Consider the following 26,315-nt stretch of genomic DNA (forward strand, 5'->3'; position numbering starts at 1 on the left):
GCGTTTCTCAAAAAGGACTTGAGGCCAGTGTAATTCTCTTCCGAAAAGTGGTACATGACGTAACAAAGGCCAATAACCACAAAACTGCATCTCAGGAGGCTCAGACAGAAGGGAAACTTTTTCACTTGGGTGTTATGCAGCAAAAACTAGTCACCCAGACAGACTTGGGACTCTTCGTATTCAGTTTTTAATACTCAGCTAGGCAAAAGCCATTCCTGATCTCATTTTGCTTTCACTACAGCTCTGCTTTGAGCACGAGGATGGCTAGATGACCTCCAGAGGTCACCCTCTCCATAATTCTATGAGGCTGACAAGATTTCTTTGCTATCACAGTATCAGATAGCTGCTTTTTCCTCACAGTTCTTTCCTTTCCTTTTTCCCCCTCCTTTCTAAAGGGCAAGCAAACACTTCTCCAAAAGTTGTTCATTCCATTCAATTCCTAACAGCAACTATTGGACACCTCTTCTTTTTTCCTCTACCTGCCAATACATTTTATGATGAGGAAGATGGCAACTCAACTCAGTTATCCTTACAAATCATTCCAGCTGATGGCTCTCCACTGGGATTAGAAAGTTGGCTGCAATTTAACACCTCTCAGCAAACCATGCATGGATATCCCCTTGATATTGACTTCCAGTATTCACCTCAGGAGTTTGTGCTGTCTGCCACAGATTCTGGAGGATTGACTGCCCGGGAATCCTTCATCATTGAGCTTCTGAAGCCCGCAGACATACCGTGCCACTTCTACACCATCAAAACAAAAAACAGCTACTACTCTTTCCTGAGAGAGAGGAAAAGGATTAGTTTGTTTCTAGAGAAGCTCTCCCTTTATTTGAACTCCAGCAGTCCCAAAGACATCATGGTTACTGCTCTCAGACCTGGGTCCACAGTAATCTCATGGTATAACAGTTCGCTGTGTACAAGTGCCAACAGATCTTCCAGCCAGTGCGCAAAAGATGAAATCCAGGAAGCACTAGAGAAGTTAAGAGTGCCTGATGGGTATGTCAGCCCACAATTTGTCCAAGCAATGTTGCCAGAATACAAAATCGATGTCATTTTCAACATTTCATATAGCGAAGCCTGCATTCCCACTACAAAGCCATTTGATGAGTCTTTCAACAGTACCATGTCTACACTTTCAGACAAGAATGACTCCATGATTAGGAAGCCTCTATCTGCCTTACTAAGCTGTTTCTGCATCAGTGTTACGGTGGTTCTGATAATACTTGTTTATTGTTTTTTTAAGCATCGCAGAAAGATTCCTGGATCACAGTTTGTGACATTTCGGAGAAGCTCACAGGTAAGCTATGCTGATGTGGAACTGGATGTCCTGAAACCTCGCAAAGCACCTGCACATGAGTGCAGGACTTCACCTCAGTTACAGATACCACCTTCAGTACCACTTACCTCCCAAAAGCAGTATTCTACATCAGCAAGACTACCTCGTATCATACCGTCTTTCCAGCCACCAAAATACCAACTCCCACCCCAGTATCAAAAGGGGATGACTACCCAGAATGACCTGGGCAATATCCATAGACCTAAGCTAAGAACTTCAAAATGACATTAAGAGCAAATCTACAAAAATAAGGCAATTTGCACTAGAATGTACTATCCTTATTATTTAGAAAAGTCAAATGTCGTTAGTGATTTTATAATTTTTTGATTTAAAACAAAACATACTTAACCTATGCCCGACAAAGAGGCAGTAGCAAAATCAGAACCTTGAAACTAAGTACTACAACAAAGTGACAAGTAAAGCAGGTAAAGGAATCTATAGATGAGGTGGATAGTCATATGCCTATACAAGTCTGAACAAGACAATGCATACCAGGCTGAATGAGGGGTCACAGCTGATACCGAGTAGAACTAGCTCCATTATGACCTCGATTCATAAATACACATTTTATATGAAGCAGGCAGAATTGTCAGAAGGACCATCACAAAACACGATGTTTCCATTGAAATTAGAAGATGCTACAACCCTTGAGTCTCTAGGTCATCTTGGAATTTTAGTTCAGTGTTTTCAAAGCATGCACCCAGTAATCATCCCTCTCTCATGGGTGACACTGTCTCTGTCCTCCATCTTTCAAAACTATTTTTGGCATTTCTGTTAAATACATAACACATAGCACTCAAAGGCAACAGTCACTACTTACCATGAAACTCTTCCTGTCAGGTAATTGTGTAATATCCTTTTAAAAATACATTTGTAAGTTACAGGCTTGCTTTCTTACACTAGAACTGTCTCTCTTGTGTACTTCCATCCATGACAGTTCAAGGACCATAGGGAAGAAAGCATGTAAATTAATTTCTAAATTCAGTTTTCAAATACTTTTAAATACTTCCAGCTTAATAGATGAACATACATTACAAAATGTAATCCATAATTTAATTATGGAGTAAACTATTTAATCCCCAATTCCCAAATTGATAAATGCTGAATGTACCTGTGCCTAAGAAAATGTAGCTAACATGTTATGTTCTTTTTCTGGGTGAGCAGTTGCTCTGTGAATGTGACAGTAGTGACAGGATTTATATCTTCTTGCCAGAATGGGTACAACTTGTCTGGTTTTACGGTGCTGAATAACTTTAGGATAAATACAAATTCCTCTAGATGACTTCTTTCAACGCTCTCCAGAAGCCTATCAGCAACAAAACAGCTCTAAAAGTTTGATGTAAAAGTCAACAAAGCAGCAGTTACTTGCTGTAATCAATACTCTAGACATAAGATTGGTAAAATATCAATCTAAAGGACTACTGCAGGAACAACAGCCCTCGTAGTATCTCATGTCTCAATAAGATTCTTCAGGCTCTTAGCACACAGGTCCACAGGCAACCACCTCAGAGAATCAGGCTGCATTCATTTAATCACTTACCAGTCTGACCTGGTAGATGTTACAGAAGTGGAAAATGTAGTTACTAAAAAAACTAAACAAATACTTTATCTTTAATAGCAGGTGCAGGATTTTTCTTTTCCTCTAATGAAGTATTTAGTTCTCGTGCATATTTAAGGACTGCAACTGAATATTAACGGCACATCAGGAGATCCAATACACACAATTCCCCAAGGCACAGAATAAGCTTTTCAGCTATACTTCTCCAGACTGGCAACAAATAGCAGAAAGCTGACGAGTATGTACATGTTCCCTAGGTTGCAGACTTTAAAACTCCTTTAGTAAACAACAGAAATATCCATACTGATATGCAGCACAATCTCAAAAAAAAGTAAATCTCGGATACAAGAATTCCATGGTAGTTTTCTTCATCAGAACAGGATATCAAGAGATGTGGTGATGCAGGACATCCTATTTTTAATTAAGTAGTGAAAATAAAAGTATTCAGACTTTAGGATCTCAAAAAATTACACTCTGCTTCTGTAAAAGCTACATAATTTTTAGATTATGATAAAAAATATTATCATGCAAGTACTCTAATCTCTAAACTCCTTAAAAATGGTTCCAAAATCACTTAACAAGAAACATCTGTATCACAATGGCTAAATAATCACCTTGAAACTGTACATGGTACTTTAACACAGCTGGAGAAAGGGCACAGCTACCAATGTAAGCAACAAATACTTGCATATTTGTGTTCAGATCTAGCAGTCTTTTAAAGTATTTTAAAAAGCAGTATTTAAAGTTTCAGGTGAAGAAATACGAATCTATTTCATTTTAGAAAACCTCACAAAGAGGAGTCTTAACTTAAATGACAGCACATCAAATCTGGGAGACCTTCAGTTGCTTATGCAAGTTAGAATAAAGCAATAGATACATACCAGAGGAAGGCTGACATACTTGGAGAGCTTAGCTATTCATCTTTCCTTGGCCCTCTCAAGCTGAACCATCAGGAAGCCAACCCAAAACCTTACGAGGGATTAAATCACAGACACTGCATGGAAGTTTTCCCATTTGAGAATTCTACTCTCCATTAAGAGAAAAAGAGGCTCTACTCAAAGAAACTGAAGACAGATGATCTACTTTGTAATTTCACAGTCATTAATATTCAGAAGTCGTCTTCCCATGACATTCAAAAAGCTTAGACCTAAAACCACAGGTGTCTTACAGGGCATATTTAATCAAAAATAACTTAATTATTAGCAAAAAAAAAATTTTAGTTTTGCTTACAAAGACTTAACTCCAGCACAAAAACCTGAAAGTTTTGGCTTTCTAAAGATAATTTCTAGTAGATTTTTAAAAGTTCTTAAACCTTATCTGTAAACCCACTCACTCAGTTGAAAACCAAGACTGTCATATTTCGCAGTTCAGTGTGCAGTCTCTTTTGTAACTCTGGACTCCCGAGGAAGTTTCATATAAATAAAAGTAATAATGAACCAAAAGTAACAAGATTATAATTATCAATTACTTGAATTTTTTTTCAGTCATCACTGATTTTGAAATATTAACCAGTACTTATAGGAAAGGACTTTAAACTCTGACTAACATTTTTCATAACTTGATTTAGTCCATGGCAGCACAGGTTTTCTTCATCCTAAAAACATTACCATAAAATACTTCAGGACAGCTCCAATTTGCACACTATTCATTTAATGTGATATGCGGATTTCATATTTCATAGCAAAAATAATAGAAAAATGTAAAAACCAATCAGACCAGAGCTATACAATTGTACTGGAATGGTACCATTATTAATTCCAGCATGAAATATTTCTGCAATTCGGCCAAGTTTTGTCCAATGAACCAAAATTAATCATCACTGCCGGCCTGCTTTTCCATTTTCTGTCGTTTCCATTCTGAAATGAAAGACAACAGTTGGTAAGGTCCGTTAATGGAAATACAATCAGCAGATTAAGAAAAAAAAATCAGAAAAATCTTGTATCCATAAACAGTTTTTATTTCACTAACTATCCTGTCTCTCCCTGCCCCCAACATACATAATCTTATCTCCTAAATATTTATTTAAGCAACAATTAGTACATAAATGGAAGGTTTCTGCAAATAAGCTTTCCAGCAACAACCCTAGAAAGCTATCCATCATCAAACTCTCCAGAAGACAGAAGTCCGTATTCAAGTGTCTAAAATTTGAACTTCAGCAGTTTGTTTTAAGGTCTTCATTTTCACTTTTCTTCCAATCATTTACTATTACCACGTTATTTACTTAAAAGGAGGTTGGTCTGGTTTTCCTTTTCGCTATAATAGAACACAGACTACTATCTATTTCAATACAGCTCAACATGAAGATTCAACTGTTCTATGACTAATAATACTTTTGTATCGGCTATTCCTTTGGAAGCTGAAGTGAGCAACAGACTGGCACAAGAAATCCCAACTTAACTATTGTTTAACTCCTTACAAGTTTTGCTGCAAGGGAAATCACTAAAGCACAGGGAAGACTATTTATCAGCATTCAGCCTTGCTCAGCACAGATGTGAACAACTGAAAAGCAAACACTACTGTAGCTCTCCATCAATACTGAGAGACAAAGGAACATAGTTATACATTTCAATCCTGAAAAGGAGTCTTTTTAATGCTGTAACTGAAGTATTCCTCCATACTGCATATTGACTATTGTTAAGATATTTGTAGTGATGCTTTTACTGATACAAACCCATTTTCTTCTTTCAGATGTTGATATAATTCAGCTTTATTGTTGACAGAGTTCAAACGACCAATAAATTCCTGGTGTTTCCTAGAGTTGGCAGTATTAATCCTGTTGCTCCATAAAGACAGCAAGGACATTGGCCCTAAAAAGTGCAAGTAAAAAGTGTCTAAGCGATTTTAAGTTTTGAATCCTTAAGCATTACATTATTACAAAGGCTTAGAAGAAATTACAGACTGTGGGAGTACAACATATCAAACCTACTAAAATTGAACAACTTTATAATAAAAGCTAAATCAAAACAAAATACGCAAAGTGACAGCAACTGAGTAGTTGCTCCATGAGATTGACTTTGCTTTAAACACAGAGTATGAACATCAGCTCAGCCATTGTGACAGGTTAAGGGCTCATACTAAGGATGTCAGTGAGAACTGCCCATTCCTACAACTATACAACTTAGGGATGTTTATATTTATTAGTCAGCAGGAGACAGCAATTTCTCATACCTGCCCTTAATTAGCATTTCTGACATGCAGTACTTCAAATAGCACCAGCAGAAATTTGACCAACCCCAAATCAACCTAAGTGTCAGTAGACCCACATGGTATCTTGGTATCTCTTCTTATATAGACCTGTTGAGGTTAATGTATTTATGAAGAATTTCTCAAAACTGAACATTTAAATAAAAATTATCCTCACTGACTTCGCTTTAACTCATTTCATTACTTTAGAAAATGCAGACCGATACAACAATTTCTGTCTTTAAGAGAAATAATTCTGTTGCAATCCTGGTTTACCTTTTGCTTTTTCAACTGTGGGTGCTTCATCCATTGTAATAAGAGGCTTTTTGTTGGGTGGCTCAGGAGAATCAGGGGAATCTTTGATAACTTCAGCTTCTGCTAGTTCTTCTTTTTCACGATCCAAAAGACCTTTTAACCTTTTTTGAGAGGGAAGGAAAACAGTGAAGCAAAACGTTAGAGCAGCACATGTGATTCTCTATACCATTCTGTACTCCTCGGCCATACATAACCTGTACCGTAAGAAAATTTCTTTTGAACCCTTGGAATGGGTGAAAAAGAAATAGGTAATACCAGCCAAATAATCCTCTGGATAAATTCTTAAGTAAAGGGATGGATCTTAAAATATTTCACTTAATTTAGTTAGCAGTATCTATATAGCAGTTGTTGAGACAGCTGATCATTCTAAATGTTGAAGGAAAGCCTAAGTAACAATGAACAACTACCAAACTCCTGTTTTCTGTTTCACAGGAATACAGATCTATTCTATATGAAATCCCTTTCACCTTAGTCCCCATTTTTGTTTCACATGTGAAAGTAAAAGCAACTGTACAAGTGGATTGGATCCATACACAGAAAGGCAAGAAAGGTCATTCAGGATGGTGACAGTAAAGCAGCTGAAAAGGTCCTCCCATCCCAAACGATCACATCATGCACAAAACATAAGCAAATTAAGCTTACTGCCATAAGGGGGCTTTGATCTCTTCAGAATATTAGTTTGAAAGCCAGGAAACAGAAGAGACTGACCGATGTTTACCACTTAGACAATATACAATACCAAGAATTACAGAAAGGAGGTATATGGACAACCAGTCCTGATGTTGAACTAAAGCAAAGAACCAAATCAGTCTGGATTGTTTATCTTCCTGAACACTAAATGATCTACAGCTCATGAGAAAATAACTGCCTGTCTCGAGTTTTTAGTCACGCTTTATACTTCTATAAAGCAATTTAACGTCTAATACATGGTGCAGTTACAATAAAATGCAACAGCAGCGACTCCTCAAGGTGTAAAGCCCGGCTAAGTGGTCAACAACTTTTCAAAGAACCACACTGCTTGTAAAATATATTAATTTGAGAAGTCTGATAAGCAGGCACCATAGTAAGATGCCCATTTGCTCTCTACAACTGCCTGAAAGGAGGTTGTACAGAGGAGTGAGCTGGCCTCTTCTCCCAAGTGACAGGAGACAGAACAAGAGGGAATGGCCTCAAGCTCCGCCAGGGCAGGTTCAGGCTGGACATTAGGAAAAAATTTTCATGGAAAGGGTCACTGGGCACTGGAACAGGCTGCCCAGGGAGGCGGTTGAGTTGTATTCCCTGGAGATGTTTAAGGGATGGGTGGATGAGGCGCTGAGGGGCATGGTTTAGTGTTTGATAGGAATTGTTGGACTTGATGACCCAGTGGGTCTTTTCCAATCTGGTGATTCTACGATTCTATGATTTCCCAAGCTTGGTAACAGTGACTGATGCAAAAAATCTTGGCATTCACACTCACTGGTAGTAAGCCAACATTCAAGCACAAACACATCAAATTGAAAACTGCACCTGTTTCACCACAAATACTCTCCCCTTGGAAGTAGGGCAGGATGAAAAATTATTATGCTACAGTTATTTCACTTCAGAAAATTCACCTTTCTGATTCTTGCCATGGCTTATCCGATTCATAGTCTTTGCCCAACTTCTCTGACTTGTCTTCTTTGTCTTCCCTCTTTCTGCCTCGCTTTTTGCGCTCCTCTTCTTCTGGGGGTTTGCTTCTGCAAGCCATCAAACATTCTAAGACTCGCTGGTGTTTATCAGAGTTGTTTATGTGTGCTCGTACAAGGGTCTCCAATTCATTCCACATAATCCTGTACTGTTCATCTCTAAGCAAGATCAGAGAGAAATATTATGCACAGGATAAATCATTAAGCCATTGAATCAATTACGGTAAAAAAACAGACCTTAAAGACACAACCCTCAACCCCCAAAATAAATGAACAGATTCTCTGTCCTCTTGTACTGGAGGTCTATCCATCTAGGATTACTCCATCCTTGAAACCACACTGCATGTAACATTTCCAAATTAACATTGAGAGTAAAATTTAAATTGAAATAGACTGTGTCCACTGAAATAAAATTCTTAATTTTAACAAGATCCCACTACGAAAAGGCACTTCTGCATCCTCTTAGCTGTTTGTTAGCTACATAATGTCAGGATATGCAGAGTTACTCATGTCCTGGCACGCAAATTACTACTTAATTCTTTGGATAAAAATAAATTAGCAATAATTGTACCATTCTATTGTAAACTTGCAGTCATATGGGCAAATCATCTGTAGCTGAACTTCTTTTCAGCCAGTTCTTGAAAATAAAATGCACACATCGCAATGAGATATTAGGATATTCCAGGCTTATATTAAAGAAGTAGCCCATATTTAAGTATGTTTCAAAAGGATTTGACTATTCTATCATAACCCAATTTTAAAGCATTGCTTATTTATAATACGCTTAAGTTTTCCTTTTTATGAATTTGAAATTCTTCCACTTTACCTGTCCTATTTGTATCAATCTATTACCATTCATGATGACCACCTTTGCTTTCATATTTTTTAACATGCAATTCTTGGGTAATAAAATGATAGTGCTATGTTAGGAAAAGATTCCTATCAGTACTGCAACAGCCTCTGAACGATGCAGGCAAAGTATTTGCAGGATTTGTTTTGCATACATCATTTAATTTACTACCTTTGGCCAAATTTTAAAAAACTGGTAGGAAAATAATGTCAACAGAATACTTCTGAAAAGAAGCCCAACATCAATAAAAAGAGATATGCATGTAACCTTTTAGGACCCTTCCCTCTGGTACCAACTGTTGAAATTGGCAGTGGATCATTTTTCCTCTCCATGTCTACCAAATTGTATATCGTTTTTTGACAATTCAGAACATCCTCATCAGCCATTGCTTCTTTTACAATCACACTGGCTAACGGCACTACCTGCAAGACAAAACAAAAGTCAACAACAAGAAAATCTGTGTATGTTGCAGGAGAGAAACAGGAAAAAGAAAATCAAAGGTAATGGAACCATGGAACAACTCACAACAAAACCAACCCCTCTTATCCTCAATTTAGTAAGAGCTCTGAGCAGGTACAAGCAGATGTATGTTTGCTTTACTCAGCAGAACAGTAGCTGTCAAGTTCAAATATTACACCCTATTCAGATGACATTCCAACAATCTGTTGACATTAAATACACCATACTTAAGTGAAAATAAAATTGAAAATAAATTGATTTTGTGGCAAACGATTTATCATAAAATAGAATTACTATTTCAAGCAGCAAGGTGAAACTTAATCTTGAATAGAACAAACGGTTACAAACCCCAGGTTACTTACAGCTTGCATGTTGAAGATGGTAGTCTGAGAAATAATCATAGGCCAGTAACGAGTGTGTTTCTCTAACTGATCTTTTGCACGTTCCAATGGAATTTCAAGACTTCCATCGATCTTATATCTGGGCTCTAGAAAAGGAGTTAATCGGTTTTCCCTCATAAATTCACCAAAATCCTAATGATAACCAAACAAGATACAATTAGGCATTTCTCTAACAGAGTAACTTTCACCGAAGGGCAAAACAGCATAGCCTTGCTTATCAGTAACCATGTACCATCCCCACCACCAAATATGACCCTAACAACCAGAGCTCTCTTTCTAACTTTCAGATGTACATTATTCAGGGTGAACACAAAAACAGTTGTATAAAGATAAGGGTTAAAAACAGATGTGAGGTTTTCGATGGGGAAGCTTTCTGGATCTACCAGGTATTTTACATATTGTAAGAGTTTTATCACATTTCTCCAGAAGCCACTTCTGCTTGTTTACAACAGACACAAAGGATGCATTGAAAAAAATAAAAGGAAAAAATCAAAATTAATGCCAGCCAATTGCCTACTCCATATCCAGGGTTCAAAGCTGAAAAATTCATTTTTTTTTTAGTGGACAAACCATTGACGTGCAATGTATCCTTCCGACAATAAACAGGAGGTAGTGCTACGCGTATCCAAGCCCACAGAAAAAACTTGCCAAGAAAAATGTTACTCTAGAATCAGAACAACATTTAAATACTCATAGTGCGTAAGGAGGCAGGTACTTCCTTGTCAGAGAAAGAGTTCTATGAAGCAGACACAACAGTAGTCAGAGGTACTACTTTGTACTGAATCTGTACCAGTAGTACAAAGAGAAGCAGTGCGACCATGCAATCTACTCCAGCTCTCAGGAAAACGAACCAACATTTCCATTAAACATCTATTGCACCACATCTCTTATAATCTGAGATAAGTAACAACTTGGGGAAGGTGGGGAAAAGGAGGAAGGCAAAAGAAAAAGAAGCTTACTGTAATCCGGTAGTCAGTGACTCTTCCACCACACCCTTCACTAATCGATGGGGGATCTTCTAGAATTGATCGTGAGCTGCTTAACACATGCAGAAAAATTTCACCTCCATGGCTGCTGAGCATGTGACTAATAACTTTAGAGCCAGATTTGCGTGGTTGTTCCAACAAAACAGAACGACCTGTCGGAAATTAGATCAGTTTCACTGTTCACTGCATGCAGTAATTTTAAGTTAAAAACTACAGGTAAACAATGCAGGTTTGTACTACCCCAAATTAATTAAAGTTGTGTTTCATCTAGGTGAATGAGAAAGAGCTCTCTTCTCCAAATATTTGCTCCATGTCTTTACACAGAACATAACATCATAGGCTCTTAAACTTCACACGTAAAGATAAAAAAAGCGTCCTGAATCAACCAATTTCTTTATCTGTAGGACATTATTCTTAAGAAAAATACATACTTGTAAGACATTAAAATGGTATATTTTGTAAGTATAGGTTGCTATTTTTAATTATTACATCCTATACTAAACTTACTTGGGCCTCTTGCTGAAACACTCTCATTAAAAGCAACTTCTAAACAACAAAATAACCTACTTGAATATAAAGTTATCAACTGAAACTGATTTTTAATGCTTAAAATGGATCCTGTTTTTCAGATAAAGAATTAAAACTGTCTTTGTCTTATTTCCAGTAAAGCATAAAAGGGTGCATTCTAAGTGGCTTGTTAAGAGGAAACAAAATCAGAAGACCATAAGAGAGCTGTTGTCTGATATATGCTACAAACTTTGGTTCTTACCATTTCTATTAATAAATATATTTTTCAGTACAGAATATTTACAGAAAAATACATAAAAATACAGTGTTTAGAAAAACAGTATGCATTTGTTTAGACCTTCAAACTACCTGACTGAAGGAAACATTCCATTAAAAGGACATTTGTAATGCAATTTTGTTTGCAAACTGTAAAAAATCCACACATAATTAGTATCAATTACATATTACTTGTATGGAAGAACCAGCTTTGGCTTACCCTTTTAGCATGTATTTAAATGGCAACCTTTTACGGCAAGATTATTCATGGCAATGGGCAAGATCTTGTAGATAAGCAAAAGATAACTAAATCTAGCCTATTTATTGACTCATCCCAGTATACACCAGTCTGCTTTAACTGACTGACGTACTCAGCTGCTCATAAACTAGTTAAAAGGACTTTCTGAGGCTGCCCAGCATTGGCTAAAAATCAGGTACAGACATAAGTTGCTACTACTTTGCAATAGTCAGAGTGAGCAGTGTGATCAAGTGCGCTATCACGTACTGCAAGCAGCGTTTCCTACGGAATAGGATAAAGTAAAAAGTATTTTACATTTGGATTCCGAAAAGAACTACCAAAATTCAGTACTTGCTCCTTCTTTACATCTTTCCTCTTATCTTCAAGTTACAAAACATATTCCATTTGCTTTTGACTAGACTTAAAAACTTTCTTATTTATATGACATGTTAAAATATACTCAACATCTTTACAGTACATACGCATTTACTGCTACCCAAACAAAATGTGATAAGCACTCTATTCACAATATTAACAATTAAAATGCTAAATAATTAGCCAAGAAGAAAAAATTACCATTAAGGAGAAAGTTAGTAAGGCATGAAGATGGTCTGCTATTTACATCTACTGGTGAAATCCTGTATGCTCCAGTGCAATAGTGCAATTCTGAAAAATATATCAGCAGAAAAGTTGAGAGTGTAGTTCCACACACAAAACAAAACATCCTACAAACTATAAGAAAGGAAAAGGAGGCGTCTACTGCACAATCAGCATAACTAAAAAAAATCTAACTCTCTCTCTTTTCAGTCTAAAGGCCTGTTCCTTTCATCATCTCCTTTCAATTGTTCCAGTACCGCCAGCTCCGAGAACCTAATACGTTCTCAAGCTCTATTTCCAGCAGGACCTCTACTTCTCTATCTCCTGAATTATTCCACTGTAACATCAACCTCCTCATTTTTCTTATCTATATTTTTGACCTGCTGGTTCACAGAGTCAATATATCTGGCAGATAGCGTACAGGATGCATGGGCTGAAAGACCAGGAGGTTCCTGTGTCACCCTAAATCTTCCTTGTCTTTCTCTCCTTTACTCAGATTTGGGTAGAGGTCTCTTCCTTACTGAGACTTAAAAGCTAATATAAAGGGACTAGTCTACTGATAGTATAATTGCATACATTTAGTCCCCTTACAAAGCTTTTTACTCGGCACTAGAAAGATTACACTAAAGACAGTTGATTCCACAAACAAATTAGAACACAATGTCTCATCCCAATGTTGCCATGCTGAAATAACACCACTGTGGAACTGACAAAGTATACTTAGCCCTGTGGGAGGGGCAAATAATTACTGAACATTGTAGTTAAGGAACTTCCTGATACTTATTAGGAGATTGAAAAAAGCCACCAAAAAAAGCATTACTACCCCTCTCACCTCTAACACAAACCACTGATCAGCCAAGATCAGAAAAGCACTTTATGACCATTAGTAAAGCAGGGTGCAGTCAGCAGCGAGGTTTATAGAAGAAAAGGTAAAATCAACATTAACAAGAAGCAGATTACCTCCTTGTTCAGATTCTTATCAGACAGATACAGTAAGATACAGTACAGAGAGAACAGTGTTCAACACCACTTAATATATCACTTTTGTAAGAAAATGTTACCGACCTACACTGTTTGTTCGAGGAGTACACCATTTTAATGTGACAGTTTCTTTAAATGTGCCTTCTCTGCTATTGCCCGCCGTGTGATTATCACCTGCAATATAAAGTCAGAAAGTGTCATAACATGCTCAACTATAGTTTCTCTATTACAGACAAAAACTTCTAAACTTAAGATGCAAATTATTTATAACACGAGCATATACAAAATGCAATCTAACATAAAAAGTTAGCTATGTAACCTAAGCAAAGAAAGTTACTAGCAGTAGCAGTTGAAAAAAGCTTTTAAAATCAGCGGCTCTTGTATATATTTTAAAAAACAATTAATCAACCATATCTATACAGCTCCAGAGTATGTTCCACAGGTTTGATTCAACTTTTAGAAAGTTGTGTTTTACCTATAACAGGCATTTATTCCTTTAATATCAAGTTTTGTGTTAAGTTTCACAATTATAGTAGCATAGCCACTTAATATACTCAAATCCAGAATAAAGGGGAGGATTTAGACACATACATCAACATGCAAGTAATACGTAAGGGTTTAGTCTAATCTTTCACGCAAGAAGATTTCTTTTACTTCACACCGAAGATATTTACTCACAAAAGATTGATTTGATTTCCTTATTACTTTTACAGGTAACTTGCAAAAGTTGAATTTTATCAGGTAAATTAAAATAGAAGGAATTGCTTTAGAAGGTCTCTCTCAGAATGTCTAGAGGACAAACTTATTTAATCTAAGAATTTTCTAGTAACATTTCAAAGAAATAAGATCAATTGTAAATGAATTTGCACTTTCCCAGTACCAAAGCTATTACAGCTGAAAGATTTTTTTAACAAAAATAAAAGAAACAAAATTTACAAGATCTCAGAACAGATTTTTTTCCTCTCTAAGTTCTGATGGAAATAATTTGAAGAGGAATTGCAGTCAGAGTTTGCTTTTAGCTTTTATTAGCAGACTTAGTCCTTGAGCCAACAGGTGTTACGAAACTATTTCTAAGCTCTTACAATAAAGTTTTATGCTTTCAACATAGCAACACAAGTTCAGGTGAGTCTGAATTCATCACTGTAACATCCAGTTCTTTTTTCCTCAATGTTTATCATACACTCCACTAACATATGGAGCACAGTACTTGTAGATGATAGTGAACAGTTACCTCCTTTTCCTCAAAGTAATGGTAATCACCTTAAGAGGCCGTATGATTTCAAACTTCTGAAGGGAAGCATCCAGTCTTTGTTAAAGAACTCTGACATAAATAACTCATTTATACAGTTCTTCGCTTTTTAGAGTTAAACCACCATCAACTTTCTAATATGCTTTAAAACTGTATTAAATGGTTTTGGTTTGTAAAGCAAATATCTACAGTCTGTATCTAAATACATGTATTCTACACACACAATCAGATTAAGCTTTCAATGGTACTAAATCACACAACAGAAGTTACAATTAATGCACAAAGCATATACAACCCTTTAAAAGCTTCAAATGAGACATCAGCACTGAAAAAGCACACGGTCTAAGTATGGCACAGATTTTATTCACTGCTTGACTTTGTTTTTAATTCTACAAATGCAGAATTTTTAGCCTGACTACATAAATTTTAATTTTCCATCAAAAACCGTTTCCAGAACAAAAGCTTTGCATAAGGCTTACTGTTATATTTTTCTAACCTCAGTTGAGTTGTTAATAGCTCACCTCAGAGGAATACTAGGTAATAACTTCAAATATACAAAAAGGATACTAAGTGTTTCAAATAGAACAAGCAAGCTGAGAAGCCAAACAACTATTGCCTTTTCCAAAGCAATTACTGTCATAAACAGGTCTAGGTAACTGATGTCAATTATCATAGCTTAACAGACAGATTAAAAGCTCAACTGTGCAAGGAGTAATTTTTCACAAGTACCCAACGAGAGGTACTTTATTTCATAAAACCACTGCACATGTGGTCTCATGTACCTTTTATATCGCAGTAAGAAGCTGACAGGCCCCTCAAGTCTCACAAAATATCCTGACTGTATGTGAAATCTTGTCTGATGAATTTGATCTGTTTTTTTATTGTTATATCCTTATTGCTCTACTAAAATATGCCAGTAATGAACAAAACTTCAATGCCAACATTACAATTCAAGCTCTTGGGTTGTAAGGAATAGCTGAAAATATACTAATCACACCTGAAAATTACATCAATTCGAAGCCTGCAAACTCTCTTTGTAAGTACTTCCAGCAGGTTAATCAAAAGCCACTTTTAAAGGACTATTTCTACTTACCACTCTTTAAAAAGTCAACATGTGCCTCTTTGTGATGAAGAAGCTCCACATCATAGTTGGCTGATGTATTAGCATGTTGTTCTTCCTTTGAAACAGAAAGGTAGAAAGAAGAAATAGAATTATTTTAGCTAGAGGTCACTGGTTTTATAAGTGAGTGATTATACATTTACCTTTCACTCCAGAAGAAAACAAAAAGTCTCCAAAGTGCATCAAACAACAACGGGATTGCAATGTTGAGGGAACTGTTTGCTCTCTGACCAGTTTAAAGACGCAGCCATTTGCTTTTCCTCTATTGACCTTTTTTGAAACCCTATGATTTCCTCTTTATGCAATTGTTACAACAGGGTGGATAGTGTAAAATTTAGGTAAAAAAGTAGGCATAGCTACTTTTGTTTAAATTAGTGAAGCTACAGAAGCCTACGACATATTAAATAACAGCAAGCAGTTACAACTTACTGAGCAGCAACAAACGGTCACCGCAGAATAGACTGGCAATTACTTTTCATAACTAAAAATCTCAAGAATCCAAACAAAACCCCACACTTTGAACATATTATCATTTCCTTGCACTTAAGATACCTAAGAAGTGAAATTGCAGCTTCAAATTCATAACTAAAAAATACATGTTTGTAAAGAGTACACTGCATCTTTAAACAGCTGCAGAGGACTAGCAAAAACAGAACAGTAACCTTGGTCATTTATTACAAGTTAAAAAAAAAAAAAAGAAAAAAAACACAGAGGACCCAACAGTCTATTACTATAGGGACAAAGGCAGAAGGGAGGCATACCAGAAAGTTACAGACAAGGTATTTGCAAACTTAAGTCACATTTATGCCATGACCCATGTCCAAGTTTCATTAAAGCTGTGTAAAATGACTTCCAATTTCATTTTTTAACTTACAAAATCCATACAATATTGTTATTTTTCAAAGATGCAAGTAGTGATTGATGGTATTAGAACTTGAGGATTTTTTTTTAACCAGGAAAAGATCATTTGTGCTGCCCTTTTTGTTTGAATTCTGACACTTCTCTTTCAATTGTTGCTTGCCTGATCAGAGAAATTACTGTAAACTTAATACTTCAAATTCTTAGTTGCAGTGATTTCCCTCCCAGAAGTAATAAAAAATATATTAAAAATATGAATAAAAGCTTTGAATAGAAGACATTTAATTTAATATCTTTCTAAACTAGACACATTCCCTGTCACTTTGGTTTCTGGTCTTTGGATCTTCAAACTGGAAAACCTTTAGTAAAAAAACTCAGCTATTAGTTACAAACACCTTTTTGTTGGGTGGGTATGATAATGAAACAGAGGAAAAAGACTCACTATGCCGCTATAATGCACAAGGGTCAAGAATATCTAAACACAACTAGAAAAAGACAAAAGAATCACAGACAAAGTAATCTGATGTAAATAAGATTGTATTTATATAAAATAATACAAACAGAACTGAAATAACACTTGTATTGCTACATCAAAAATTGAGATTCGGCAATACAACATTTTGTTCTGTGATCCTTCTTTAATTTTTTTCCCCCTTCTTTATTTTTACTAACCTGGTCACAGACATTGAATGTGGGCTAATAAAACAAAAAAAAAAAAAAAAAAGAAAATATGATATGGAGAGAAAAACAATGTAAAAATTCAATTAAAATAAACATTAAAAAGTTTTCAAACAAATTTAGAAGTGATGCAGCTAGTTATCACAAAGCTACAGACACAATTTTACCTTCATAGGAATGTTAGTTATTGTGGTTGAAGCCAGATCAAAGTGCTGTTGTACTAAAACATTCAGTTTTGTAGCCAGATGCCGTCCTGCACGGACACTGTGCACTTCACTGGTTAAAACAGGTGAAAGCTAAAATAAATAGAGTATACAGCATTAATGGATTAGGCTCTAGTATCATGTAACAGTATTATTCACTTCAAACTTTAATACAAGCACATTTATATTGCTAAATTTGACCAGGGAGAAAAGCTACGACTCAAAAAATCTACACCATGGGAAACTAAGAAGGAAGAAGCAAAATTATTTCTCATTCAGAATTTTAGAGGTTATGCCAGTTGCTATAGTTGCAGCTTCTACAAATTCTCAAAAAATTTTAAGTGTGATAGAAAACATGAGTTATTTATTGTTAGTAAGAAGAATTAGTATCTCAACATGGGGAAGAAATCCTGTTAACAGCAGCTCTGGGCCTAGTTTTTCACTCTTTTATCTACTAAGTAACAAGAACAAATTAATTTTCATATGCCTACCTCCAAGTGTGTCATATATATGCAAGGCAAACAAACACAAGCCCTAAGATGGATTTGATTTTAGCCTAGCCAACAAGGACATTGGTTTTAGGCTTTCGGAAAAAAAATAAAAAAAACAAACCCCAAACAACCAAAACAACAGTGATAACTGTTTTACAGAGGGAAGTAGTAATCAATTTATTCTCTTCTGTTCATATTTTATGGGGGTTTCAGCATAACTACGAAAGACTTTTGTAGAAGAGAAATCCAAGAAGGTAGCTATTACAGTCCTTTTATTTATGCAATAATATGCAGGACTAGATTGTCTTTCATGTTAAAAATAGACTTCTTCCCTTATGTATTTTCTCTTTCTTACAGACAGCACATTAAAGCACTACTAGGTAGAGCAGACTGATGAAGAACAGAATAGATTACTAACTATTTTGTATGTACTTGGTTTCAAAAAACCACCACTGAGCACACAAGTCCAGAGAGCACACGTGCTTTTGTTACTGAACAACTGAGACATTAACGTACAGAATAATTTCTTATATGCATCCTTTCATCTTTTTGTAAAATAATCTTTAAGAGTACCTGTAGGGTACTTCAAGCAGTTGATGAACTTCAGGCATATTCTACATTCCTACAATGCAGTATCATTTCACTTGGAAGCAGATGTGCTTTCCAGTGCTTTTCGTTAAAAAGGCATTCTGTCTGCTACCACTGGAACAACAGATTTTATACACAAAAGCTCATTTTGGTTTCAAGAGAAAAACCATTCAACCAAAAGGCTAAAAATGCTAACACATTTGTCTGGATAACATGGAACACAGTGCTGAACAATACCCACATCACTCAGTAACAGATATTCGCGAAAACAGGGCTGGTGCTAGCTAGCAGCCTATGCTCACATAGCAGGCATGTAACTCAACTAACCTAGTCCATGCACCAAGGAGCTGACAATTTTCCACGAGGTTCCTAAATGTGCATTTCCTTCTCAAAAACCCCACCAAACCCAAGACTACCATTCTATGGCATTAACGGGCTCACTTCACAAAACAATGAATCATGAATTACTAATGCAAAAAGTTTAAGTAATGAAATGAAACAAGGGGATACAGCATTGGTGCGAGACCATAAAACAAGAAAACAAAGCACATAGCTTAGTTGGCAATATGCAGGCTGTCAACTTCTCAAAGAATTATCACTTATTCTTTTTCAAACACCATACCAGAGGCTTAAAGCATTAAGCAATGCTTAACATTGAATTTGCACTGTCTATTTTGAGATTGACATGGTTCCTAAACCTTGGATAAATTTTCTCATTCTAAGCTTCTTACCTCTTTTTTAGGACGATCTGAAACAAGGCTGTCTTCACCAACTGGGTAAGTGTGGATTAAGACCAATTCACATTTCTGAATCTGCATTAGACTTAGAAGTAAAAACATTCTATTAGCCTCCAGTGGGGCAGACTGTCTCCTAGAAATCAGATAAATTTTCCCAAGATTCATCTGATTTCCAGAACACAAGTTTAAAAAGATGTATTACAACATTTTGTTTCTGAAAGCATTCTGTAGAAACTAGGTTACATTAATGATTTTCAAAATCCCATATTTCAAAATTACAATTTTATTCTGATAAAAAAAATACACATTTCTAGCTCTTCAGATGCTACAGTACAGTGTTTCTTTTTGGACATACCAGGGGAATAGATCCTTAACTGCTGTAATCTGTTCGGTTTCATCCCAATGAAAATTGACACTATAGATTTGTGTCTCCAAGTGTGTGCACATAGGTATTAATAAGGGGATTCCGATGAACATGAAACAACTACCCAAATAACATGCTTATCTCCTAAATATGGCTAGAAATTTGGAGAGATCAAGACGCTGTTCCACATCTCTGTCTACAGGAAGGCATAGAGCACTTTTTTTGTCTTAACAGTGCACTCAGAGCCTGACTCCCTGGGGCAATATACTTCATACACACATGGAGCTGCAACTGCAGCAGGCAGATGTAGGAGACATGTATTTAAGTGCCTCAGGAGTGCCCAAGAGTAGGATCTCAACCTGCTATGCACTTTACAAGGCAATACACAGTCCCTGGGCCAAACAGTTCACTAAATAGACAAAACATACAGTGGAAAAATGATTTCACAGAGGAGATGCAACCTGTATTTCAAGAGGTTCTTTTATCTGAAGGGAAGTGTCAGGCAATACAATAACTTAGAAATTAAAAAACAGTTTCAAAGATGTCAGCTATTTTAGTCGAAAAAAGATTAATGTCAAATTTATGCAGTATTATCAAGAAAAAATGCATTATTGATTACCAACATATAGTATATAATAAGGCACAGTTACATGTCTCATTTTGCAGCAAGATGTAGAAGGTAACAATCTAAAGAAATACCGTCCCATGAGGATAAAGGATGATACTGAAAAGCTAATGATTATACATTAGTTCTAAGGCAAAAATATAATGATTTAGCACCCTCTATTTCACACAGGCACTCATTTAAACAGTTCATTAGAGGAAGTTTTAAAGGAAAAAAGTACACCCATATTTCATAGAGGCTATAGTAGGCACAAGCAGAATAATAGAAACTCTGTTTATAAGAAGTATACTCACTGATCCGAATTGGCTGCAAGCTTATTATGCTCATGAATGGTTTCCTGAACACAATCCTCAAGCATCCGAACATGACTGTCACTAGAAAGAAATTTTATGTTTTTTTTACTGCAGGATAATCAACCTCCCTGTTCAAAGCAACATGTGGTGAAATGCTCTCCTATTTCAAGTGAGAGATGTTCGGTTTGTTACTGTGACAGACCTCCATAAACAAAACCTTTAATAATGCAAGAAATAATCTAACAGCGAATGCAAAAGAGCTAGCTAATTAGGGCAATAATTCTTAATAATCAACAAAATACTCCCAAAAAATGTATGAAATAACAATTTTGGTTTTTTTAAATGGTAGAAGCACATTGTCATCATACCTTTTTGCATTAGTAATACAGATTATTCTTCCTCTGTTTCCAACACGTTCTGCATTCTCCATGAGCATAGTTCGAGCCTCATGTTGGTATTCTGTTATTTTGCAGAGGGCTTCAACTGCTGCAACCAGACCATGAAGTATACTGCAGCACTCCGGATCTGCCCGAGGATTAGGTGGCCCAACAGCTGCTAGCGCTGCCATCAACTAATTAAAATGAAAGAAAGAAATTATTATTGGAAGTTACCTTCCAGTCATTTGTTAAAATGGTCTGTTAAAAGAAAAGTCGTCATTGTAGGTTACTTTATATGCAAATTAATGTTGGGAGAAACCCAAACAGAACAATTAAAGACCTTCTGGAAAACAAATGGCCCTAAATTATCTTTTGCAATTCATTTATTGTTAATAAGCCTTGAGTATACAATATTCTCATTTATTACAGAAGAATATCCCGCTACAACAACAAGTTATAACCAATACCTCAAAGAAATTCTAACATTACCTGCTTTTATTTTCTGAGAATGTGTTCCTCCCCAAAATAAACTTTTCAGAGGACAAGATCATTCAGTATGAAACAAAACGAGAGCAAAGACAATACTTACAGTTTTTTTAACACCTTTTTTTGCCTAGTAGGCAAATGTACAAAAATATAAAAAACCAAACCCAAACAAATTCAAAATTAAAGAAGTATCAAATTACAGAAGACATAGGTAATTTCATCATAACATTTATTTTAATATATAACTCCCTATTCAAAGCTATTTTTTTTTCCTTTAAATTATGTAAAGCTGCCAATAGAATAGTCCAGCTTCACAGGCCACTTCTTTCAAATTCAAATAATTTCAGACCAGATCCACCAACATTTTAATTAACTGAACACAGTAAGAAGCAACTATTCTAAAATTAAACTAGACCTAAAACCAAAAGAACAGTTACCTCTTGCAAGTTCTGATCTTCTTGAGTCCAAGAATTCAAGACATGAGCCCCAGAATCACTCACAATGAAATTCACCTAAAAGGATCAAAAAAAGCACATATAAGACAACAGCCAATCATACAGGTAATAGCCATTATGGCTACTTCCCTGAATCCTCATGATTTACACCTCTTTCTCCTGATACCCTAGAGATATGTGCAATGACAAGCCAAAAAAAAAAAAAAAAAGACAACACAAAAAGCATCCACTCCTCCTGTGTTCAGTTACCCCTTTAGTAACATTATGACTTCCAACTTCCTACTGTAACTATTTAAGCCACTAAATCAACCTCTACACCACATTAGCATTGCAAGACACTACAAAGTATTTTAAAAATTAGGTCATACATTCAGTAGAATAGCTACAAAATAAAGTAAATTCTAATACTGCAATATTGCAAATCATTCTCTAAAGACTGTCACAGGATTAACATCACATAGCAAAACTAGTTCTAAAGAAGACAAAAACGTCAAGAGGGAGAATGCCTTCCATCTCCATTTCAGTTTCTCACACAATTCAAGCTCTGGTTCAGCCAAACGACTCAAATCCATTCAGCATACACTTGATGTAGACCCATAATGGGACTTGACTGTATATTAAATGCTCTAAATCACAGTTTAAGTTAAATATTCATCGTCCATGACCCAGGACACACAACCCACCAAGGCAGTGTGGCTGACATGCGTAAAATCACTGAACTACTAGCAGTATTTGTTAGTGCCCAGCTTCTGCCTCGACTGCTGACACAGACAGCATTGCATCATCAGTACTTTGTTCGGTACAAAAGCACTGTCACAAGGTCATTTAACTTCCATGGCTATATACCACTCAAACCAATTTAAATAAAGAATATCAACAGCACAAATAATTTTTTACATAACAAGTATATTTGATCTTTTAATCCAACCAACAACTACTGATATTAAAAGACTTAATTACAATGGGAAAATATCCCTTATATGATCGAGTATCATATGCAGCATGGCTAAAAGAACTTACCAGTTTCTTGAAAGGAAAAATATCATACATTATTCTACAGTATTCCATGGATGATTCCACTGAACAGGTCCATAGTGATTTTGATATGGGTGCTAGAGGTATAATGCCTTGGGTCCGATTCTTTACTAACATATCGAATTCAACATGTTGTCTGCAGGATTCTGCCATATATGGGCAGTGATCCACAACGAAAACAGTTTTATGAGACTCGGAAAAGATTTTCATTTTCTTCCTAAAAGAAAGATACTAAAATTAGGAAGAAATTGTACACATCAAAGAAATTGCATCACAAGTTTACTGTGCAGTTCAAACGTTATAAAATTATCTTACTAGTTAAGACATAAAATTACGTGATTTTTCACAGTATTTTTATTCCATATTGCATAATAAGCTCCTATAAAACTGTTAAGCTTTTTAAAAAGAACTACAAAAAATCCTGTATTAAGCATGGAGACAAATATTACATGGAGACAAATATCCTCTAGAACTCTTACTAGTCCGCATATTTAGTATACTAGATTTCTAATCAGAGGAAATTGCATTTTCTCAGAAGGAAAAAACCACAAAAAACATGAATATATCCTGCTGAAAAGGTAACAATGACGCACAGTATTACCCTACTCACTTTTCAAATTGAAAGAAACTTAAAAAAAAAAGCAAAGAAACTGCTTCCTATTTAAAGCTTATTTCGTAAAGCAAGCAACATGGGAAAAAAATAACCGCGATTGGGCTATACAGACCTTGAATTAGCATGAATATTAGACTTTTAAGTAGATTTTCAGCCTTCACTTTGCTAGTTATATCTTTCTATTTTTAAATGAGTATTTGCATCTATGACTTTGATCTCTCACTGACAGACATACCAAGCCTAGAATTACAATGCAAATGTTTATCCAGCAAGACTCACAGGAGCACCCCTTGTATTCCTCCGAACTATAAAGCCTGAGAACCCTACAATGAAGTGTGGTGCAATTTCCTGTTTCAGATCTGGGTTTCCCTCTCCAATAGCACCACCAAAATATACTTTTGAAGAAATACTATAACATCATATCCTTGTCTTAGGGTGATCACTGTAACTTGGAGACCTAAACTACACCTGAAAACTAATCTTAGACCAGTGCTTCTCAGACCATGCACTCCCCAAATTTACTCAACTCTGAGTACTGAGGGAGCTGGTGAGTGAGTTGAAGATGAGAGAGAAGCACGCTCAGGTGGCCAAGAAGGCCAATGCCATCCAGCCTATCAGCAATAGTGTGGCCAGCAAGAGTAGGGAAGGGATCATCCCCCTGTACTCAGCACTGGTGAGGCTGCAGGTTGAATACTGTGTACAGCTTTGGACCCCTCACTACAAAAAAAGACATGGAGGTGCTAGAGCATGTCCAGAGAAGGGCAACAAAACTGGTGCAGGGGGTGGAGAAAAAGCATTATGAGGAGCGGCTGAGGGAACTGGGACTGTTCAGTCTGGAGGATGCCAAGAAGAGAACTTATTGCTGCCTACAATGACCTGAAGAACAGGTTTGTAGAGAGGTGGGTGTTGGTCTCTTCTCCCAAGTGACAGGCAACAGGACAAAAGGAAACGGCCTCAAGTTGCACCAGGGAAAGTTTAGATTGAATACTGGAAAAAATGTCTTGACTGAGAGAGAGGTGAAGAATTGGAACAGGTTTCCCAGGGAAGTAGCGGAGTCTCCACCCCTGGAGGTGTTCAAAAAGCATGTAGACATGGCACTTCATGACATGGTTTGGTAGGCATGGTGGTGTTGGGCTGACAGTGGGACTTTATGATCTTAGAGGTCTCTTCCAATCTTAATGATTCTACAAACTTCTAGCTGTTACCATACTGTTGCTAGCACAGGAATCTACTTTGTCCACACAAAAGCTGCTGGATTATATAACCTGCAAAACCAACAAACCTAGAGGTTATTATTTAAAAAAACAGGTTATCCTAGGAAGGATGATTTCCAGCAGGCAGCACCGCCTCTGGGGCTGGATTCTGCACCTGCCCTTGGCAGCAGCAGGGGTGGTAGTCGAGGCCCACAGTCCCCCATGCAGAGACCGTGCCCAGCCCTGGAACCCTGCCTGAGCTCAGCAGGGCTGGGAAAGCCATACTGGCCCCTCAAGGGTGGGCACAGTGGCAGATATGGGTCTGGGAGAAGCAAGACTGGTTCCGGTGACTCCAAGACTCATTTTGGAGTTCTAGAAAGCAAACATCCTTTACTACAACTGGGCAGCACGAGGGAGTGACCTCCATCAATTGCATGCAGCGAGACAAGAGCTGGGACAGAACTTATTTTCCACTTACATGCATATGGATCAATTCCCTCAGAAATCTTCTGCATATTCTATTACTTTCCAAAGTCTAATTTTAATGTTATTATGAAGCTTAACAGCAGTCAAAAATCCTGCTAATTTGGAGCTGGCTACAGCTCTGCCTGACCTTGCCTTTGAGATAAGGAAAAACTCCACACAGAGATGACTACAGAAGAAACCACATCTGTTCAGGACAGATCATACTGAACATAAGACACTAGGAACTTCAAGGTATAAACAATGTCTGGAAAAACACCTTTTAAAATAAGCTATCAGAGGGGCATTCTGTCTAGCTTTCAAAAACACTGTTACTTGGATGAACTTCACTTCAGCTTAAATGGAAATATTCCACTTTTTGTAACAGCAACGCTGTATCGCTGGCTCCAGCTCTGCCTCTGGGGTGCGTAGAGGCTGCAAACAAGCGATCAGAGAAGCCAGAGAAGGAGACACCTCTGTTCGGCGCAGGCCGCAATGAACACGAGGCGCCACCGTCTTCCAGGAATAAACAGCGTCTGGAAAAAGCCCCGCTTGAAAGGAGAACGCGAGGCAGCGATGGCGCCGCCCGAGGGGCTCACCTGGGCCGGCCCCGGCGCTGCTGCAGGAGCGCGGGCCCCGCCACGCGCCGCGCCCGGGCCCGGCCGCGCGCCCGCTCCAAGCCGGGGGGGTGCGGCGGCCCGCGGGGCGCCCTACACGGGCTCTGGCGCGGGCGCCGGCGGCCGGGCGACCTCCATGTCCCTCCTCCCGCTGCCGCTGTTACTGCTTCTTCCTCCTCCTCCTGCTGCTGCTGCTCTTCCCGGTGCTGCTGCGCCGGCGGCTCGGCGGGGCCCGGCTCCTGCCTCCGCGCCCGGCGCCCGCGGGGGTGGGAGAAGCGGCCGAAGCCCCCCCCGCTCCGCCCACCCCTGAGGCCGCGGGACCCCCGCCCGGCCACTTACGCCGCTGGCGCAGCGGCTCCCCCAGCGCTGGCGGGGGGAGCGCCTCTCCCCTCCTCCTCCTTCTCCTCTCCCGGCTCCCCGGCCGCGGCGGCGGCTGCAGCCACCCGGGCCCCGCCCGCTCACTCGCCCCCCATGCCCGCCCGGCCCCGCCGCTCGGCCCCAGCGCGGGGGCCGCTCT

The 26,315-nt window shown here is 37.6% G+C and overlaps 1 protein-coding gene across 2 annotated transcripts; it reads right to left on the reverse strand.

Annotated features, from left to right (window-relative positions):
- Window positions 1–2,852: 2,852 nt before the first annotated feature.
- Window positions 2,853–26,173, reverse strand: INTS13 (integrator complex subunit 13). Of its 2 annotated transcripts, XM_069864009.1 has the most exons (18): window positions 25,781–26,173; window positions 22,899–23,130; window positions 21,861–21,935; window positions 20,929–21,131; window positions 20,561–20,641; window positions 19,273–19,363; window positions 17,427–17,555; window positions 17,254–17,277; window positions 15,697–15,781; window positions 13,439–13,528; window positions 12,353–12,442; window positions 10,729–10,907; window positions 9,731–9,901; window positions 9,177–9,331; window positions 7,988–8,218; window positions 6,357–6,496; window positions 5,569–5,704; window positions 2,853–4,753 (listed from the first exon to the last, which is right to left on the reverse strand). In XM_069864009.1, exons 2-18 carry the CDS (start codon window positions 23,121–23,123, stop codon window positions 4,714–4,716), a joined length of 2,145 nt encoding a protein of 714 aa, XP_069720110.1. In that variant the 5' UTR covers window positions 23,124–23,130; window positions 25,781–26,173; the 3' UTR covers window positions 2,853–4,713. The 2 variants fall into 2 exon arrangements, with proteins under 2 accessions (XP_069720110.1, XP_069720118.1); XM_069864017.1 differs by lacking the exon at window positions 17,254–17,277 and having other exon boundaries at window positions 25,781–26,170.
- Between the last annotated feature and the right edge of the window lie 142 nt (window positions 26,174–26,315).

Source organism: Phaenicophaeus curvirostris, chromosome 1 (assembly GCF_032191515.1).
Source record: "Phaenicophaeus curvirostris isolate KB17595 chromosome 1, BPBGC_Pcur_1.0, whole genome shotgun sequence".
Lineage (NCBI taxonomy): Eukaryota > Metazoa > Chordata > Aves > Cuculiformes > Cuculidae > Phaenicophaeus > Phaenicophaeus curvirostris.